Raw genomic sequence first — 22363 nt, 5'->3', positions numbered from 1 at the left:
TGGTTTATGTAGACCTTTGTCAAAACTCAATGAGCTCTATTCTTAAAATAAGTGAATTTTACTGTAGATTTTACCTGAATAAAACTGACTCAAAAAAATCATTAAATATTTTGAAACTATTTTTGAAATAGAGTAGATGTGTTCTAAAAATATGAAACAGGTGTGTTCCTTCCTTCCAATGAAAAGTTCTCCATACTGTCAACTGGTTTATATTTTATAATGCATTTGCTATTGCTAAGAAATTATTTTTAAATCCCAATCTTTTATGATTCAAATACAAACACACGCTATAGTATTAAATCACCAAAAATTTCAGCCTTGAGAAAAGATTTTAAGATCAAAACTTAGTGACTTTTTTATGGGTATACAAACACTAATTTGGCAAAGATGAGGACAGCCGTTAACTTTTTAGGAAAGGGGAGAGAAAGACAGGGAACAAAGGAGAAGGAAGGGAAGAGAAATCAAACATGTAGATCTATTTCCAAACTAGTAAAAACATTTTATTGACAATTTTATTTGATAATTGAAATTTGCCCCAAGTATGCATTGATGAAGTTTTATCATGGTTATATATGACCGGGATGAGACCTGAAAAATATATTAACCATATAAACAAATGCTAAGGAAAAGAATACAACAAATGGATATAGAAAATTGGTTCAGTGGAAAACGCTTTCAGAAACAGATGTACAGTATTTGATTTACACATGAAATTTCTTGGCAAGCTTATTTATGAAAAGAACCAACGACCTATATTATATGGGGAGAAACCTAGTAACATTTACCCACATCTCTATTTGAGAGATTGACACGAGAGGCACATACTACATTTGGCCTCTTGGTACTTCCTATCATTCATGGAGTGGTTACTCAGGACTGGATAGAAAATTATCACTTCCCAGGCCTCACTCAACCCTAACGTCCCATAATCCATCAACATCTCCACTGCAGGGCTCTCCGGGAGGAGTGCCAGGAGAACTTCATACTGATCTTGGGATAGAGAAGAATGGTGCTTTTCCTAAGCAAGTGGCTTGTTTTAATCTCCTAGACATGGTGTGCATTGTGTAATGGGCAAGTTTTTTCCATTTCAAGATAATCAGCAGAAAACCTAGAGTTAAAATTTCCACCCAATTTAACTGGTATGTGTATCATTAAATGCATGGTTTTTTTACTGCATTCCTGAGACCACTTTATTTCAGCTCTCACTTCCCACCCCCTTGAAATGTCACATAGATAATCTACACGCAAGTCACCAAGGACTCCCCCAGCCAAGAACATTGGGATCAAACAGGTCAGAGTTAAACTAACCAGGATTCTTCTGGCTCTGCCTCTGCCCAGCCCCATCCATCCCCTCAAATCACAGAAATCTTCATTTCCACAAAATTCCTCCCTATTAGTTGGCATTCATTTCCTGAATTCTTCCTCTCCATTCTCAGTTAAGAGAAGGAAACTAAAAGTCTTTCACTCACATATGAATTATGTTATCTGGGTGTATTTCATGTATTATTGTCCAATGTCTAAAACCCTACTAGGAACATGGCTGGATATAAATTATCCAATTACATTTAAATACAGACAGTGATATCACTGACATTAAATTATTAAGAAATTAAGTTTACCAACTATTTCTCTACTCATAGTGAAACCCAGCTGATAGACAAAAACAAACACACCCTGACCTGCCACACACTGATCTCCATGCCTAAGGCATGAGTGAGGCACGAAGGCAGAGGATACATCACTGGTCTTTCGCATTTTGTATGGCTTACAGGGCACTTTAAAATTGATTATTTGTAATCAGAGGTATTTTATTTATAAGCCTTTCAAAACTAGACATTTTAATATAATATTTCAGACTATCAGCTAAGTGAATGCTTAAGGGAACAATATTTACCATTTTGAGAGCTAATAAAAGTACATTTCCCTAATTCCAAGAGAGAGGTATGAGAGCAGGTTAATTTAGAATCTGGTCATAAAATTAAAATGATTTATTTATTGCTGCTCTTTTATTCTCTTGACAGCAGAGGCTCATAATCTTTTTTGGGCCAAACTATCTCAGGGGATTTGATGATGGCATTCCCAGAAATCTACATATATGTCCAATTTTGAATACAATTTCAAAGAGTTCATAGAATGCCTGTCTGCATCCCACCCACAGACCTTTATCTACCCCTTGGCACAGGGATCCCTGCAAATTGGGCTGTGACCTTCTACTCCACAGGAATAAAATCAAGATTACTAGTCATTAAAAATATTCTACATCATGCGTGCACGTGCACACACACACACACACAAATGCTTAAAAGCATGAACTAAACTAACCCTTCGTAGCAATGTTTCTTCTATTCCCTTTTGCTGAATACTGCTTTTTTAATAAGGTAACAAAATCAAAACATTTGTTTCAAGTAAATATAAGGATCTAAAAGAATTGACTCACTTCCACTATACTATTCTTTGAAATAAGTTTCCTCCTAATCATTCACACTTTCAAAACTGGCTGCACAAAGTCCTAAATCACATATTTTGGCCAAGTAACCAAAATTTTCAAAGTAAATCCTTTTCAGTTTTTTTAAAAATAATAGCATTTTATTCCCAATAAAGGACAAATGAAATACTACTTTCCACAAAAATCTGCAGACTTTCTCAATTTACCTTAATCTATATTTTGCTTAATGTAATATAACAGCAATATTACCTTTTTTCTAAAATAGGTGAGATTTAGACATTTTAAAAACTGAAAATCTTCCAAACTGTCATTCATGATTTAACATTATACCTCCCTTCTCCTCCATATTTGCAATGCAATTGTATCAAACCAAAAATTAGAAAGAACGCAATGGCATTACAGATGACTATAACAAGTATAAAAATTGTAACAATTCACTTGAGATTTTTTATTACATTTCTGTCTACATAATATTGGGGAAAACCTGTATAAATGAGAAAGCAGCTGAAGGGCAAAATCAAACTCCTGGCTTTATTAGATGCAGGCCTAATGTCTTTCAGATAAAATATTTGTAGGTGCCACAGTCAATCAAGATTTCAATAGAAACCAAAGATGAAAGCATTCACGCATAAAAGGCAAGTGTGATAATTATGATGCACAGACAAGATAATGGAAAATATCTGAGCCTACTTTTCATTTTACGTATCAAGTGTTGCTATGAGCTAGATATTCCACAATAGGCCATCATTCACACTGCATTATTTTATCATTTTAATTATTTAGCAGAATTCAATTAATTTGGCTGGCATCTGGTCAGCAGATACAAATCCTTCACTATCTTGTAGGGTCTTTCCCCTGCTTTATTTCCCAAAATATTGTTGCAAAACAGTTTTGAATAAACAGCCAATTGATTTCAAGTTCTTGTTCATCCTTCAAATTCATTAACCTCTTACTGATTAAACAAACGGTAACCATTTTCTGGAATGTTATTTTCAGACAGTTTACTTCAAAGCATTAGAAGTTTGTATCAGAAATTTTAATCTGTGACTCAATATTGCAAGGTTTACATCGGCTTCATTTTAAAAGTTCTCTGGTAGGAAGATTAATAGAAAATGGTGGAAAAATTTTACTACAGAAGAAGATACTTGAGGAAGATACTTGAGTATATAGTGTTAACACATAGTTCACTGCCTATGTAGTTAAGGGTTATGGTGATCATCTTATAATCTATTATCCAAAATCTATTCATGAAAACAGTCCCTAACAAAGTTCAAGATTACATCAATCTTTATTACTACTATAATAATGTATTACATTTTTAAAAAGACACTTTATAGTTATTAGCCTGACAAAATTATAATAATGCTTCTTAAAATGCAATACTATAACTGTTCCTTCTAATACTCTTCTGTAATTTAGGGGAAAGTAACCTTTAGGTGCCATTAACAGCTTCTGTTAAAAACTGTCAAGTCAAGGAATGAGGTTTCTCAGTGTCTCCATTTCATTATTAATTGAAAGCACATATAAGGCAGGAACAAAATTCTTTTCCTAATAGAAGGCAAATCTAACATACTAATGAAACTTAGACCTGCACTGGACTAAAAGAGCACTGCTCGCTGAGGACTCAATCCTGGATAAAGGCAGAAGGCCTTGCTCCTCAATTGCCACTCAAATGGAACTCCACTTTTCCCTGGAAATAATTCACTACCAGCCTATGTCTTCTTTCTGGAAGGGTGGCTAGCAAAACAGAAAATAAGGATGGCAGGGGGTGAATGTGACTCTGCTTCCCATTCATAAGCAGATGAGGGCAAGGCTGCCTGGCGTATCTTTAAAAACAAGGAGGAAGGAGGAAGGTGGCTGCTTGCACTGGCACTGTCTGCACACACAAAAGCAGACACAGGACAATCAATAGAGGTCCAGAAAAGTTCCTTAGTCTGGCCCTTATAAAGAAGCAGCAGGCCATGAAAAATAAAAATTCAACCTGCAGTAAAGTAAGTTTAATTTTGCCAGTCCAAAAAGGCCCAAAATCTTGTGTATTGTTACTCGGAGCCATTCACCTTCATACTTTCATAAGGGCACACTCCCAGTCCCAGTGGGCCACGGAAGAACTGGGTGTCGGCAGTGACATAACCCTTGGGGGAAACAGTAGATCAAAAGAAAAAGTAGTCATGAAACAACCGTACCCCAAGATGCAGCAACAATGCTGTCTGGAAGAATGTAACTTAATTTTTAAAAAAATTACTGGCACAATGATGTCAAATACATTACATTAAAAACCATTTTTTTAGAAACAACCAAAACAGATTAAGGGCAATCACTTGATGAAATACTAAACAGTCACCCAAAATAACCATGATGATTATGCAACAGGGAAAAAATAATATTCACAAACTAACGTGAAAAAATTTTAAATTGTTCAATTAAAAAAAAAACATGTAGAAGTCAACAACTTGAATAGAATAAAACCAACAGAGTAAAAAGTACCTCAAAAACAAAGAACCTACAAAACACAGAAACATGTAAAACACAGAAAACAAATAAAGAAAGCAAGTTTTACCTTGAGCTAGTCTTTCAAGTCGTTTTCCATGCTCTGGAGGTATAGCATACCTAAAATTTTAAACATAAATAAAAATTTTAGGTTTATAATTTTTCAGCTAGTAGCCTAAGGATATCTATTCCTAAATAATGTCACATAAAAGAAATTCAACACCAAACTCCACTTAGATGAACTGAGTAGAGATTAGAAAGCCAATCACAGAGTCATATCCCTTAGACAACGAACAGAAGAAAAATATGCTTGCAAACTACCAATTTCAATGTCACAACTCATCGTGCCAACCACATTTTACAAATTAGGGAACAAAGGCCCACGGTAGGTAAACCACTCAGCAACAAGATAGCTAGTCACAACCTAGAGACCCTCTGCCAGCTCTCATAGCACTCCAGCACTCTAGGGTTGTTTTTGGTTGTATGTTTTTTGCTTTGTGGTTGGTTGATTTTGGCTTTTGCTTTTAAGAAAATCTGGGTTGCTCTCTTTTTAAATTTTAAAATATTTTTATTGACAAGCAGAACAGAACACAAAATTATCACACCAACACTTATATTTCCACCAAATCTTACTAAGAACACTGTAATTTTCAAACAGACTTTAAGCAAAAGACTATCAGCCTTTAACAAAGTTTGTATTCATTTCATAATTATGTGACTTTAAAAATCTTGATTATAATAAAAAGTTTTCACCCTTAAAGAACAGAAATACTCATTTCTAGTTCCATAGTTATTTTTACTATGGCCTTGCTAAGAAATTTTAAAACAACAATCCCATAATATCCTATATAAATACTAAATTGTATAGGCATTTTAATGAGAAAATGTATGGATATTAACAATAAATTTGAATAATCATTCCATGTTTTACATATAAACTATACTTTGGAAGACTTCTATTTGCTGTAGTTACTAGCACAATATATATTTAGTACAAGTTATTTCTTACTAAAGTAACTTAACTAATTGTACTTAACACAACACTTGGTTTCATTTAATGCTACTGATAACATATGCAAAACTTAATTGGATCCGATGTAACTAGGCAATTCACTAAAAGAAAATTCAATCATATATCCTGTTGCTTAAGGCACTGCTAATGAAATTATTCCAACTGAAATGGGAAGATAAAATTTTAGCATAACTACATGACTATCACTCAATGTATATTTTCGCCACTTCTTACCAGTTCTTAATTCCTTGCTTACATCACAAATATACCCAGAAAAGGGGTGTGGGTGTAGGTGTGGGGGTGGGGGTGTGTCCATTCCAAACAAGAGAGTCAACCTTCCTCAACTCATCACACACATACATACACACACACACACACACACACACGTAATATGAAAATGCCTGCCAACAAAAGGTAGGATATGGAGGTATTTATATATGCAGATTCATTTTTCTGAAAAATTGGTAAGGTTAAAGCTCCTCAATCTAAAGTTCAACCATCTGCTCAAAGAAAATGTAGCTACCCTCATCTGCAGAAAGGAGGAAAAAAGTAAGGCAAGATAGCTCTACCCCTACTCTGATCCTCAGTTTACTCCTAGGATCCGAATCATTCCAATTCAATCTCCTCATTCCTCTCCTCCCAGCTGGGCTTACTGGCCTATTATTTTCTACAAGTATTTCTCAGGTGCAGTTATTCCTACCTTAGCCAAATGATCTAATTAGTTCTACTTTTCTTCTTTTAGATGGAAGACAGCGTCTCAATTTCTTTTCATAATCTATAAAGATCAAGTTCATTTTAAAATCATAACCATTAATAAAATTCTTACAGTTAACCAACTATTGCTATAGTTTAATAGCTTCAGAAATAATCGAAGGATGAAAACTTGCTTCCAATCACAGCCCCGTACACAGGAAGACATGTAATATTTCCCAAGTAGAACTAAATCCTCACAATGAAAGCCATACTGTGGTAATATCCAGCGAAGCACAACTAGACAAAAATGTCTTCAAGGAGAGGTCACTCTCCTTCCCTGCCTTAGTCATTAACTTGCTCAAAGTGAACCTACTCATCTCCATGCTTATCCCTGTGAAATATTTTGCATGCTTCTCTCTTCTGTTATCAATGCTATGCTTTGTTGCATAGTAATTAAATAATGACATAGCTATGCAATGTTTCATATACAAATAACTTTAAAAGTTCCCTGAATGAGCCCAATACCCTGCCCGAGAGTCTGACAAAGGACAGTCTGAAGATAAGTAATAATGCTAATAAAACTGGAATGTAATCATCAGATTTTTCTGTTTTTAATGTTTCCACATAATAAAGGAACTAGGAAAGACTAATTTTAAATTTTTAGAAATTCAACCAAGAGCCAAATCATTGTTCTTGCCATGAACAGTAAAATCAGAGCACTACCCTACTCAGCAGTCAAGAAGCAATATGCCTCCATGTACCATCTTGACAACCCCAAAATCTTGCTCAAAAGATACTACTATTCTTTAATCAATTATCTCACCCTGTCAATAAAGCCCAAGGAGATCAAAGAACAATTCTGTTCTCTACATACAAGTCACAGGGCAGGAAGGGCCCTTAAAAATAATCTTGTTTAGCACTTTCTAAGCCTTTTTTCTGTTTCCATACCATTACAGAGGCAGAATCACGAACACCTCTAACTACCAGCAGTAACTGGCACCTGGGAGAATGAAGGACAGCAGAAACACACATCCCTCAGGGATGCAGTACCCAGCGTACTCTGAAAAAAGCTCCCTAGGTGATTCTGACAGGGCAGTACATTATGATGAATGAATGAAAGAATGGGGTGATTTCTAATTACCATATCTAAGAACCTTTGCTTGGTCCTGACTCCCCATAACCTTCCTGATGTCAGATGATGGATTTGTGTATGCCAAGCTTTTTTATGTTTTTCCTTCAGGTTTTTTTTTTCCAGTAATACCACAATGAATGGCCCAAGTCAGAATTCTAAACAAAAGCTTCACATAGCACTTTCAAACCTGCAGTCAATGTGTGTAGGCTGACAGACAGCCCTTGCCTGTAAGCCCTTCCCTGGCTTCAGGGGCACTCAGTCACATTGCATTTGAGCACCAGACTCACTGTCTTCTCTGCAACAGCACCCCTGCTAACCCTACACCATGGCACTACCTTGATGGGCAACTGCAGCAATTTGAAGCCAAACACAACTCTAATCTGTTTCAAAGCATGCCATGAGAAGAGAGAGAAAGAAAGGAAAGACAACAAAACAGCAAAGTGCGTATGTTTTCATGTGTTTTCCAGCAACCAGCCTCCTCTGGTAGACGGGAACCCACATTCGACAAGAACTGGAAAGCAACATCTAAGAGACATTGCACAAGCCGCTTCACAACTGTCAGACCTCGTCTACCTCACAGAACAATGTGGAACGGATCGGCTGAGTCATATTTAGGAGCTCATTATTAAATGACAGCTAAATCACTTCTTGGCCTTTTGGCTAAGATCAAGTGTAAATGATGGCTACAAGGCAATGAGGTGAGCCTGACTTGCTGCCCCCCACATCCAATAAACATGAGAAAATGTTCAAAAAATATCAGTTCAAACAATCCTAACATCAAGGGTCAGACAGGCACATAAAAGGCTGATTACAATTTGAAAGATCCCAGGAAAGCACAGTACCTTTTTGCAACCCATCGGAATATCCGAAACTCAACCCTCCAGCAGCCTGACGATCAGGCCCTATATTCTTTCTCTACTGCACCATCACAGCCCTGAGCAAATGCAGGATACTCAAATCACCGGGTGGTTGAGTCATTCGGATTACTGTCCCAAAATTTTCCTTTATGATAGATGTGCTGCTAGTAAGAATCACTTTAAAACAAACTAATTCAATTCAGGAGATAGTTGCTGAGCACCTGCACATCTAAAGCATTGCAGTTCAAAGAACTCAAGGCATTTTCCATGTAAGTAGCGGGGGTAGAGATACATACAGATATCGATAAGACCTATCAGAGTGAAGCCTAGATTGTGGCATGTGGACCTCAGCAACATCAAGTGACCAGGCACACGTACTATCATGTGGCAGTTAGTGTGAATAAGAGGAGGGTAAAAGAGAAGGGAAGACCTCCGATTTCTCAAAACACCCAAAGTTATCGCCACTAGGGATGAACTCTAATGCCTCAACTCTGGCACACTTCTCTTACATCTGAAATAAGTATCATTACCTATTGACATTTCTAAGATAACTTCATAGTTCTATCTACCAGGCACCAGGACAAAATTAATCTTCCTGTCCCAAACAGGAATAAGATACAGCAAAACACCCACTCCTCTTTCCAAGCTCAGCTCAAGACCCCCCCAAGAGAACTCCCACTCCCTCTCTTGCTGTATCAACAATCCCACATGCAGGCGTCCACCTTGGCACTCAGAATACATGTGTATTTCTACCTTCCTGCCTCCCTGCTATCCTATCTCAGCTCCCTAAGAGGAAGAGTCTATGGCTTTCTCCCGGAATACAGCACCAGAAGAACAGATATTCTGTGTTTGCTAACTTGTACCACTCTCAAATGATAAACCATATTCCTGCTCCTCCAAGATGGAAGTCCTGGAGAAGAGGAAGGAAAGGGAAGATGAAAAAATCATGAAAGCAGAAAATGGGAAGGAAGACTATGTTAGCAAACCTCATTTCCTGACTGTAGGGTCAGCCTGGCCTGCTCAGGACCAACTGCTGCCATTCTCAACTTTCAGATCCAATCAAACGTCTACTTCAATCAAACTCCCAAGACTTAAGTGTCTCCCAGGAGCGTCCCCCCGCCCCAACTTTTTTTTTTTTTTTTTAATGTAGAGATGAGGGTTTCACTATGTTGCCCAAGCTGGTCTCACAAACACCTGGGCTCAAGTGATCCTCCCATCTCTGCCTCCCAAAGTGCTGGGATTACAGGCCACCATGAGCCATGAGCCACTGTGCCAGTCTACATTTTCACTATAGCATGGTCTCCCTATGCTTCATCCTTGCCTTCTCTTCATTCCTCCTGGGACTTACCCAGAGCTACGCTGCCTACAAAGTCCATAGGCTGTGATAGATAACATGAGCTCAAGATAGACTAGGCAGGCTTGGGGCTCTGAAATTCCACATAAACCACTTTCCCAGAAAAATGTCATCTAATTCCTTTCTAAAATGAAAAACGAGTAATAAAGTTAAACAGCAACATGTTTGTACTTTATTAAAATATGCTAGTAGTCTTTACCTAAACAAGTTTTGAAAATCAGTATAAGTCACTGTCAGACAATAGCTGAAACAGAATGCCCTGAATGAGAGCAAATGAGAGGAGGAAAAAAGTCCTTTAAAAAAACCCAGGACTTTTAAGAAGTTTTAAATCCTGCTGCTCTGATAACATCCAAGTGTTTATTAATTTCTGTTTAACATACTACTATAGACATACCTCATTTTATTGCACTTTGTTGTGCTTTAAAGATGCTGCATTTTTACAAACTGAAGTTCTATGGCAACGCAGTGCTAAGCAAGCCTATCTGTGGCATTCTTCCAACAGCACATGCTCGCTTTGAATCTGTGTGTCACATTTTGGTAATCCTCACATTTCAATCTTTTTCATTATGATATCTGTTGTGATGATCTGTCATCAGTGATCTTTGATGTTGCTACTGTGATTGTTAGGAGGCACCACAAACCATGCCCACATAAGTGGGTGAACATAATAAATGTGTGGGTTCTGACTGCTCCGTTGGCTAGCTGATCCTGTCTCTCTCTCTCTGTCTCTCTCCTCGGGCTGCGCTATTCCCTGAGACACAACAATACTGCAATTAAGCCACTAATAACCTTCCAATAGCTTCTAAGTGTTCAAAAAAAAGAAGAGCTGCATGCCTCGCACTTTAAATCAAAAGCTAGAAATGATTTAGCTTAGTAAGGAGGGCATTTTGAAAGCTAAGATAAGCTGAAAATTAGGAATGCAAAGAAAAAGTTATTGAAGAAAATTAAAAGTGCTACAACAGCAAACACAAGAATGATAAGAAAACAAAAAACACTCCAGATATGGAGAATGTTTGTATGGTCTGGATAGAAGATCAAACCAGCAACATTTCCTTAAACCAAATCCTAATCCAGAGCAAGGCCCTAACTCTCTTCAATTCCATGAAGACTGAGAGAGGTGAAGAAGCTGCAGAATAAAACTGGCCTCTAGCAACATGAGGTTTAAGGAAAGCCACTGTATCCATAAGAGAGAAGTACAAGGTGAAAGAGCAAGTCCTGTTGATGTATTAATAGAAGTTGCTGCAAATTATGCAAATCTAGCTAAGATCATTCATGAAGGCGGCTACATTAAACAACAGATTTTCAATGTGGAGGAAACCACCTTATACATACCAGAAGACGATGCCATCTAGAACTTAAATAGATAGAGGAGTCAATGCCTGGCTTCAAAGCCTCAAAGGGACAGGTACGGGGGCTCACGCCTGAAATTCCAACACTGTGGGAGGCCAAGGCGGGTGGATAACCTGAGTTCAGGAGTTCAAGACCAGCCTGGCCAACATGGTGAAACTACCTCTCTACTAAAAATACAAAAATTAGCCAGGCATGGTGGTGCATGCCTGTAATCTCAGCTACTTGGGAGTCTGGGTGGGAGAATCACTTGAACCTAGGAGGTGGAGTGGTGCACACCAGCAATCCCAACTACTCAGGAGGCTGAGGCAGGACAGTCGCTTGAACCCGGGAGGCAGAGGCTGCAATGAGACGAGATTGCACCATTGCATTCCAGCCTGGGCCACAAGAGCGAAACTCTGTCTCCAAAAAAAAAAAAAAGCTTCAAAGGACAGGCACAACTCTCTTGTTAAAGGCGAATGCGGCTGGTGACTTTAAATTACATCCAATGTTCATTTACCATTCTAAAAATCACAGGACCCTTAAGAATTATACTAAATCTACTTTGCCTGTGCTGTATTCAGGAGACCCATCTCACATGCAAAGACCCACACAGGCTCAAAACAAAGGGATGGAGGAATATTTATCAAGCAAATGGAAAGCAAAAGAAAAGCTAAGGATTGCAATCCTAGTCTCTGATAAAACAGACTTTAAACCAACAAAGATCAAAAAAGACAAGACATTACATAATGGTAAAGGGATCACTGCAACAAGAAGAGCTCACTAACCTAAATACATATGCATCCAGTACAGGAGCACCCAGATTCATAAAGCAAGTTCTTAGAGACCTACAAAGAGACTTAGACTCCTACACAATAATAGTGGAAGATAGTAACACCCCACTGTTAATATTAGACAAATAAATGAGACAGAAAATTAACAAGGATATTCAGGACTCAAACTCAGCTCTGGACCAAGCGGACCTAACAAGACATCTACATAACTACCCACCCCAAATCAACACCTCTTTATTTCTCATCTTCTCTGCCAGTAACAAGTCCTATCCACTCTACAATCTCATAACCTTGTATCTATCTCCCAGCAGTATCACCCCAATTTCAACCTTTATCAGCCTTCGGCTAGACTATTGTCACTATTACAGTTTAAAAACCGTCATGCCTTACTGCCTGGCTTTCAAGACCCCCCCCCCCCCCCCCCCAGTTTAACTCCAGACTTCTTAAATATGAACATTCCACTCTCTATAGGCTGGACTAAGAATTATTCTATCACTCACATAGGTGTCTACCTCATTCCTCCCCTCAAAACACCCCTCTCCATGTTTCAATTCACAACCTCTCAAACCCCACCCAGATTCCACCGCCTAGAAGCCTTCTTTGACCATTATAAATCTCAGCCATCTCATCCCTTTTCTTCCTCCCAGAGCTCTTCAATTGTATATTATGTGTATTATATACTACTTCCCAAAGCAAGATGCTGCTCAATGTGCATACATCATTTTTGTCTTGATAGGGCTCGAGTTCTATGAGGTAGAAAAAGCCTACCACCACCCAGACATTTTCACATAAACTATCCATTTTTGTCTACGTTGTATAGTGCCTGCTCCACAGCCAGGCCCTAAATTATGGGCCACAGTTGCTCAATTATGTAGCTAATTCCAAATTCTTTGAGGATAAGAATGTACTTTGCACTTTTTTTGTATACTTTGAAAACCATCAAATAAAATGCTTACCATTATATATCCTCAAGTACCTACTGGTTTGTTAAAATTAATAATTATTCATTTAAGCTTTGGGACAGTACGGTTTTTCTTGATATATTCTGCATATTGCTAAAGTACTGCTAACACTAAAAAACTGAATCACTAATGAACTACGAACACACTAATTAGATATTTACAGGATTATGTTGCATTTAAAACTGAAGTCTTTTATAAATTTTTTTTAAGATTTATTTTGAAGGCCAAAGAAAGCAAAATTCCTCTAAACATATCTTCGAGTGATTTACTCAAAAATTAAACATAAACTGATATAGCCCTGTAGCTGTGATACAAACACGATCTTGAACTGAATGACATTAGGCCAACATTTCACAATAGTAGTAGGTAAATCTATACTTTTGAAAATCTACTTTCTCTAGTTCAAGTTTTTTCTAGGAACTGTCCTCTTTGTACTTCTTTCAAAATAATGCTCCGTCCACTTACTTGTTTGCGAGTACTTCTCAAAGACTAACTCCTACTTCTCAGATCACTCCCTCAAAACTCCCTATTGTCTTTCGGGAGCCCTCGGCTGTGTGTTTAGGAACAAATGGTTTCTGTTGTCCCACTGCCCAGACATCTGTCACAGGGCTGTTACAGGCAGCTGCCACAGGTCCGTCTGTTGCTGTCACCAACACAGGCGGCGGCACCTACAGACAGCCCAGCTTCTACTCACGTTGTGACACCCAGGACCACAGAGGGGAGAATTCCTTCCAGGCCCACGTCATGCTCTGGCAGGTCAGTCCTAAAACAGGTCTGTCCTATGCTCCCTGCACCTAACTAAGGCTGTGTGAAGTAGTCATTTCCTCCCTTATTTATGTTTCTGCTTCTTGTTGCTGTTTTGCTCACAGTCATCCCCTGCGAATAAGAAAGCCCAGTCCCTCAAGGACAATTTTTTAATGGATAACAACCTCAAAATGATCCCCCTGGCCCCATTCCTGGCATAAGCTTGTGTGCCTGACTTGCCCTCTACCTTCATTAAAGTGTTCAAAAACACAGTGAGAAAGAAGAACTGACCAATAAATATGATTACAGCTCATCACAGCCATCATTTATTGAGCACTGATAACACACCAGAGCTTATGCTAAGATGCTGTAATACAAGTTCTACTACTACCTCCATTTAACTAATGAGGAAGCCAAAGCTTCCTTACAGGCATCTCTTCACTCAAGCAAGGTGATGACAGAGCTGACACCCAACCACAGACCTAACTCCAAAGTACAAGATTTACTCTCCAACCCATTTTCCAACACTGTTTCCCCAACAAGCACTATGAAGATATCAAAAGGAAAGAAGTGACAGGGTCCATCTGTCCTCCAAGGGAAAAACCCCCCTCTTACAATGAACAAGCAAGACAATGGCATTTTAAATAAACTGCAGATACAAAGAACAAGACCAGCAAAGCACTACCTGAAGTGGTTGTCTTTTTCAGGGAGGATGCAAGGGAGTTCTTGTTACAAAAATACTTTATGAATCAAAAAGTAAAGTATATTTCACAAAACTCAAAACTCCTAAAGTAGTTAATTTATAATACACTTTTTAATCAAAGCATGCTCATAACCAATTGTCAAAAAGATTGAACCACTATGGATTTTATAGATGTGACTACGTTACATTTTCATATTACTTATGGTGCTAACAAGTTTTAATACTTGTGCATTTATTAACGATTAAGCATTACGTTTTAAATTATGAAGTCTTGTTAGTTAACTGTGGAAAGGAGAACATTTCATACTTAATTTTCACTTCTTAAAAACAGATGAATGTGAGAAACAGAAAGCATGGCCATAGGGGATGCTGCAGGCAGGCTGCCAAGTCCCACTCCTGGCAAGGCCCTTGCTGCCTTCATGAGCTCTGCTTCCCTCCCTCAAGAACATACCCCTTGAAGAGGGAGGGAATGGCGGCCTACATGCAATGGATGTTCCAGACTTGAGTATAAAGGCTTGGCCATCTTGTTTGAATTTGGGGCAATTCTGAACAGCAATGTCAGCTCCAGCACTGCCCTTAGGTCTGCCCAGGACTCTGCTGGAGTTTAACTTCCCCTTCTGCCCAGTCCTGCCTTTCCCCTTGTGAGCAGTGCTAAGTGTTATTCCTGGAGCACTATACAAGAAAGCTCCGGCACACAAATCTCAGAGCGAACTCCTCAAGTAATCTAAGCTAAAACAATAACAATAAGCATGTTTGTAAAGAGGTGTCACTTAAATGCCAGTCCTCTTGCCTTGTAAGCTAGGCTTCTAAGAGTACAGCCTGGAGAATGAGGTCTGAAATGAGGTCCTACAGAACATGAGATTAAAAGCCCCTGAGAAAAGGAACTCAGCTAGAGCTTAGCTGCACCCTTACGCCATTCGTGACCCATTTCCTGACATAACATTCAGATGAAAACCAGAAACCCTAGCAATCATATGTGCAGGCAGTCATAACTGTGGAAGCCACAGTGAGAAAAAATCCTTACAAGAAGGGAATAACTAAACTTTAGAAAGGTGGGCAGTTCTTTTTAATCCGGGATTTCAAATACAATTCGATATCCATATACATGTAAATTAACTCCCCGAGCAATCAGAAAAATTAGTAAGTTACCATTATCTAACATCATTATTATAAAATCCAGTGAGACAGTAACTGCACAAAACTTGACTTTCAAGAAATAATATATTTCATATTACCTAGTCTACTGAGTATTTTCTAAATAGAAAATAGTGTGCAAGACACTAAATTGTGTCTTGCACACTATTTTTCATGAGAAAAAAAGGTATTCTACATTAGTTGGTATCAACTCTGAACAACTTTTTAAAAAGCCTTCCTGACCTCTCCAAAATCCTCAACAGATAATACATGCAGTAGTAAAGTGACTTTTCTAGTACAGTCAGCCCTCCACACCGAGAGTGCCACATCCATGGAGTCAACCAATCACAGATCAAAAATATGTTGGGAAGGAAACTGTTGTGTCTGTACTGAACATGCCTAAACTGTTTCTCTGGTCAGTATTCCCTAAACAATTCGGTATAACCACTATTTATAGGCATTTACATTGTATTAGGGATTACAAGTAATCTAGAGATGATTTAAAGTATAGGGGAGGATGTGCATGGGTTATATGTAAATACTATGCACTTTATATCAGGGACCTGAGCAGCCACAGGTTTCAGTATTGTGAATGGAAGCTGGAACCAGTCGCTCATGGATACTAAGGGGTGGCTCAACTAGGTGATCCGGTTGACTGATTTCAAACTGCTTTCTATGTCACACCCCAAAGCTCCCAGGGTTTCCCGGGTTTAATGCTGTTATCTACTGGAAATTCTCTTCATGTGAGGATATTTTCATACTGAAGTTTCCTCACATTAACACTGCCTGCACATACGGCTGCTACAGTTTCTCTATTTCACCTAAACATTCTGTCTGGAAATGGGCCACAGGTGGCACAAGGGAGAAGCAAAGCTCAAGCTGAGTTCTTTTCCTCCAGGGCTTTTTATCTGGTGTCTTTATAGGGCCTCAGCTCTACAAGGTGCCTCCAAGGAGGGTTTGGTGTGGGAAAGCTACTCACCACACATTTCATCCAGATCAGCTCTGACTTATGTTTTCTGCTTTAAATACTGAGATTCTGCAGAAACTTTCATGTATAGAAAGTTTTGAAAATCTCTGTGTTAAAGTTTTTCCAAAGTAGGGACCTATCACAGAAAACATTCTTTCTGGTTGATACATAAGTGTTCTGTGTAAGATCTGGATTCCATACAAGATTTTAATCCCACTGAAATTTTGCCCACGAGGGTTCTGCTACTGCAATAAAATACAGTGGGGAAGTGGAGGGGAGGGGCTAAAAGCTTTATGTCTCAACTGTAAGTAAGTTTCATAAGTAGAAGCCATTCTGTCGAGTTCACCATGGTGTTATTAACACCTAGCTCAGTACCTGACACAGGTGTGTGCTCAGTAAGGATTTAATGAACAAATTAGAGAAACAGATAAAACCATAAATCACCAAACACAGATGCAATGTTTTATAACAGCATCAAGCATTAATAAAACAGGGAAAGATGCCATTTAGAGAAGATTCTAAAATATAAGAATATAAAAAGTTGATGACAAATGAAAAACATGCCCATATAAAGCTGTCTGCCCATATCCAAAATTTTCTGAAGGAAACTTTTCCCAACAAAAAATCTTACCTAATATAGGAATCTTCTGAGAACATTACCCTTTCCAAGTGATCATTTATTCAAATATCAATTGTGCTTTCTGATACCAAAATGGTACTATAGAAGCAAGCTGGATTCATACCTCCTACAACCCTCACAGAAAACCAAAAACAAATATACAGCACTGGCCGGGCATGGTGGCTCATGCCTGTAATCCCAGCACTTTGAGGGTGACGTGGGCAGATCACGAGGTCAGGAGATCAAGACCATCTTAGCCAACATCGTGAAACCCCGTCTCTACTAAAATACAAAAAATCAGCTGGGCATGGTGGTGCGTGCCTGTAATCCCAGCTACTTCTGAGGCTGAGGCAGGGGAATTGCTTGAACCCGGGAGGCAGAGGTTGTAGTGAGCTGAGATCATGCCACTGTACTCCAGACTGGTGACAGAGCAAAAAATATATATATACAAATGTGTATATATATACACACACACACACACACATATATATATATATACACACACACACACACAGAGCACCAAATCATCACCAGCAATTTCCTAGAGCTCAAGTATGAGGAGGAGTCAGTTCCCAGAGAAGTAAAAAAATTCCAAGCAAATGGTAAGAGAATAAGAGACTTCTATATCCTCAGCACCCCTTCCTTTGATCTGCCTGAAGTCAAGTGTGCAGAAACTATACCCTCCCCCCCAACTCACAGTTTCTACACTAGAATAGAGATCAAGGTGGACAACCAGCTTCTCCACCATTGTGGGTTTCCCAGGAGGAGACCTGTCCCCTTCTTCAATCTGTAGGAAGCATTGGGTACCTGAAGAAATAACCCTGAAGACAGCCAGACTCAAACAGCAATGGCAGGAATACCATTCCCAGCCCTGGAAACTCTGCAACTCAGCCAAAGCAGATGTCAAATCAGAGTAGTAGCTCAGCAGTATTACACTGTAGCTGGTTTGTTCCATAGGTCTCCTGGGAATGAACCCCTAGCTAGCCCTCTCACACCCTTTGGGAAATACCCCATTCAGGACAGGCAGCACTCTGATCCTTTACTAGAGCTAAGGAAAACCTGGGCTTAAGGCACCATCTGGTACCAAAAAGGAAGCAGTAGCCTAGCAGAAAATTAGAAAAGGAAAGAAAGAAAGAAAGGTCTAGAATATCCTTGGTAAATATATCCAAGGTAAATTATAAGACTCTCTAAGTAGACATATTTAATAGTAACCAAAAAAAAAAAAAAAAAAGGCTGGGCACAGTGGCTCACGCCTGTAAGTCCCAGCACTTTGGGAGGCCAGGGCAGGCGGATCACCTGAGGTCAGGAGTCCAAGACCAGCCTGGCCAACATGGTGAAAGCCCATCTCTACTAAAAATACAAAAATTAGCTGGGCAGCCAGGCACCGTGGCTCACGCCTGTAATCCCGGCACTTTGGGAGGCCAATGCGAGTGGATCACAAGCTCAGGAGATCGAGACCATTCTGGCTAACACAGTGAAACCCTGTCTCTACTAAAAATAAAAAAAATTAGCCAGGCATGGTGGTGGTGGGCACCTGTAGTCCCAGCTACTCGGGAGGCTGAGGCAAGAGAATGGCGTGAACCCGGGAGGCTGAACTTACAGTGAATGGAGATTGTGCCACTGCACTCCAGCTTGGACGACAGAGCAAGACTTCGTCTCACAAAAAAAAAATAATAAAATAAAATAAATTTAAAAATAAAAAAAATTAGCTGGGCATGGTGGCACATGCTGGTAATCCCAGCTACGGAGGGCTGAGGCAGCAGAATTGCTTGAAACTGGGAGGCGGACGTTACACTGAGCTGAGATCACACCATTGCACTCCAGTCCAGGTGACAGAGCAAGACTGTCTCAAAAAAAAAAAAAAAAAAAAAAAAGAAGAGAAGAGAAGACTAAGATAAATAATTAAGCCTATAACAATGCAAAGTCATATACATACATCCACAAGAAACAATAGCAAACAGGGAACCATGACCTTCTCAAATAGACAAAGCAAGAAACCTGTGACTGATTGGCCCTAATAAGATAGTTATATGTGAGCTCTCTGATCAGGAGTTCAAGACAGCACTTTCAAGGAAACCAGTGATTTCCAAGATAACACAGAAACGCAATTCAAGAATTTATCAAAGAAATTTAACAAAGACAGTGGGGCACGGTGGCTCACACCTGTAATCCCAACACTTTGGGAGGCGGAGGTCAGGAGATCGAGACCATCCTGGCTAACACGGTGAAACCCCGTCTCTACTAAAAATACAAAAAATTAGCCGGGCATGGTGGCGGGCACCTGCAGTCCCAGCTACTCAGGAGGCTGAGGCAGGAGAATAGCATGAACCTGGGAGGCGGAGCTTGCAGAGATCGGCTTGCAGCCGAGATCGAGCCACTGCACTCCAGCTTGGGCAATAGAGCAAGACTCCATCACACAAAAAAAAAAAAGAAAGAAAGAAATTTAACAAAGAGATTGAAATAATTTTTTAAAAATCAAACAAATCTTGGGACTAAGAAATACATTTGCTGAACTAAAAAATTCATCAGAGGCTCTCATCAGCAGAATTAATCAAGCAGAGGAAAGAAACAGTAAGCTTGAAGACAGGCACATACATAGACACAGGAGAAAAAAAAATTAAAAAAAGATTGCTGACAAGATATAGAAAATTACCGCCAAAGACCAAATCTAAGAATTACTTGTGTTCAAGATGGAACTGATAAAGAGCAAGGAGTGGAAAGCTTATTCAAAGAAATAACAACAGAAAACTTTCCGAAACTTGAAAAAGATATAAATATCCAGGTATAGAAAAGTTTGGAGATATGACCCAAATAAGATTACCCCAAGGCATACAATAAGTTTCTCAAAGGTCAAAGATAAAGAAATGATCTTAAAATCAGGAAGAGAAAAGAAGTAATGACATATAAAGGAGCTCTATCTAATTGGTCTGACAACAGATCTCTCAATGAAATAATATAGGCCAAGAAGTAGAGAGATGGCATTTTCAAAGTGCTGAAAAATGGGGGATTGTCATCCAAGAATACTGTAACCAGCAAAGCTGTCCTTCAAACATAAAGGAGTGATAAAGTCCTTCCCAGACAAATCAAAGCTGAGAGAATTCGTCACCACCAGACCCATCTTACAAGAAATTTTAAAGGGAGTTCTTCAATATGAAGCAGGGAGAGGAAAAAAACCCACTAACATGCAAGAAGAAAACATTTAAAGATGCAAAACTCACCAGTAAAATTAAGTATACGAACAAATTCAGAATACTCTATTACTGTAATAGTGGTATTGATACGGTTTGATATTTGACCCCTCCAAACCTCACGCTGAAAGTTGATCTTCAGTGTTGGAGGTAGGCCTAATGGGAGGTGTTTCCATCACCGGGGTGGATCACTCAGGAATGGTTTGGTGCCATCTTCATGGTAATGGGTGAGTTCTCACTCCATTAGTTCCCATGAGAGCTAACTGTTAAAAAGAGCCTGGTCCTCCTTTCCTTCTCTGTTTTTGTGTTTTGTTTTGTTTTCTGAGACAGAGTCTCACTCTGTCACCCAGGCTGCAGGAAATGGCACAATCTCAGCTCACTGCAAGCTCCGCCTCCGGGGTTCATGCCATTCTCCTGCCTTAGCCTCCCAAGTAACTCGGATTACAGGTGCCCGCCACCATGCCCAGCTAATTTTTTGTATTTTTAGTAGAGACAGGGTTTCACCTTGTTAGCCAAGATGGTTTCGATCTCCTGAACTCGTGAGCCGCCCGCCTCCGCCTCCCAAAGTGCTGGGATTACAGCCATGAGCCACCGCTCTCTCTTACCATGTGGTCTCTGCACATGCTGGCTTCCCTTCACCTTCCACCAAGAATGGAAGCAACATGTGAGCCTCACCAGATGCAGAAGTCTAATCCAGAACTTTTCTAAACATCAGAATTGTGAGCAAAATAAATCTTTTTTCTTTATAAATTACCCTGCCTCAGGTATTCCTTCATAGCTACACAAGGAAAGTCAGATGCAATCCATATGTAAGTCCAGTATGAAGCCCCAAAGAAAACTATCTCAAAAACAGTACCTACAGCAACCTATTAAAAAGCAAGCAATATTAAAATATGCAAATTAAGAAAACAAAAAATCAAAACGTGGGGTGGGCGGGAGTTAAAGCGTAGGGTTTTTTGTTTTTACGTTGTTTCTATTCTTTACCGTATACGTTGTCACCTCTTTAAATATTTAAGGTAATAGATATCCCAGTTACCCTGATTTGATCTTTATATATTATATGAATGTACTAAATTATTACATGTACCCCAAAATAGGTATAACTATTATGTATGAATGAAAACGAATAAATCAATGATAATTACACCATCCACAAATAAGATAAAGTGGCTTAAAGGGTTCCATAAAAACTGGCTTACAAAGTTCCACCACAATGAACTCCAACAAACTACTGAAGCATTTTCAAGGAGACTGCCTACGATAGGAGTTTGAGCTGTTGTTGTTGTTGTTTTTGAGGCAGAGTCTCGCTGTGTCACCCATGCTGGAGTACAGTGGCGTGATCTCAGCTCACCACATCCTCCACCCCCTGGGTTCAAGCAATTATCCTGCCTCAGCCTCCTGAGTAGCTAGGTTTACAGACACACGCCTCCACACCTGGCTAATGTTTTTTTGTATTTTTAGTAGAGATGGGGTTTCACCATGTAGGCCAGGCTGGTCTCAAACTCCTGACCTTGGGTGATCCACCCACCTCAGCCTCCTAAAGTGCTGGGATTACAGGTGGGAGCCACACACCCAGCTGAAATTTAACCTTTAAGGGAAAACTACCTGTATGGCTTCTTTACAGTTGGAAACCTCCCCGAGAATTAAGAGGCTTTCAAAAGTGCACTTTATTCAAAGCAGCCAAACTACAAGTAACATGCAAACTGAAAAAAATACACAAAGCCTTAAATATTAAAATAAAAATAAACAGTAAATGGTCAAATGTTTCTGCTAACATCAAACATTTCATAAATAATGTTAATCTTCATTAGGTAGGCACAGAGAGATAACTTACCGGACATGAAGACAACAAAGGCAACCCAACTAATTCAAGTCCTTTCTCAGGCATAATATCTTCCCAAAAGCCACTCGGCTTTTTAACCACACTTAAAGGAAAATTGTTAAA

The 22363-nt window shown here is 39.2% G+C and overlaps 1 protein-coding gene across 7 annotated transcripts in view; it reads right to left on the bottom strand.

Moving 5' to 3' along the window:
- Positions 1–22363, bottom strand: part of KDM4C (lysine demethylase 4C) — a 414378-nt gene that overhangs the window by 287870 nt on the left and 104145 nt on the right. For all 7 annotated transcript variants that reach the window (XR_012094785.1, XR_012094786.1, XM_073021565.1 and 4 more), the window contains one exon: positions 5004–5053. Coding sequence is in view for 5 of the 7 variants with exons in the window: in XM_073021565.1 (XP_072877666.1) it covers positions 5004–5053 (50 nt within the window). In the remaining 2 variants the exon portion in view is untranslated. The remainder of the gene's footprint in view (positions 1–5003; positions 5054–22363) is intronic.

This window comes from Chlorocebus sabaeus, chromosome 12 (assembly GCF_047675955.1).
Source record: "Chlorocebus sabaeus isolate Y175 chromosome 12, mChlSab1.0.hap1, whole genome shotgun sequence".
In the NCBI taxonomy this organism is placed as follows: domain Eukaryota; kingdom Metazoa; phylum Chordata; class Mammalia; order Primates; family Cercopithecidae; genus Chlorocebus; species Chlorocebus sabaeus.
Note: the sequence above shows the minus strand (reverse complement) of the source record. Positions and strands in the feature narration are given on the sequence as shown.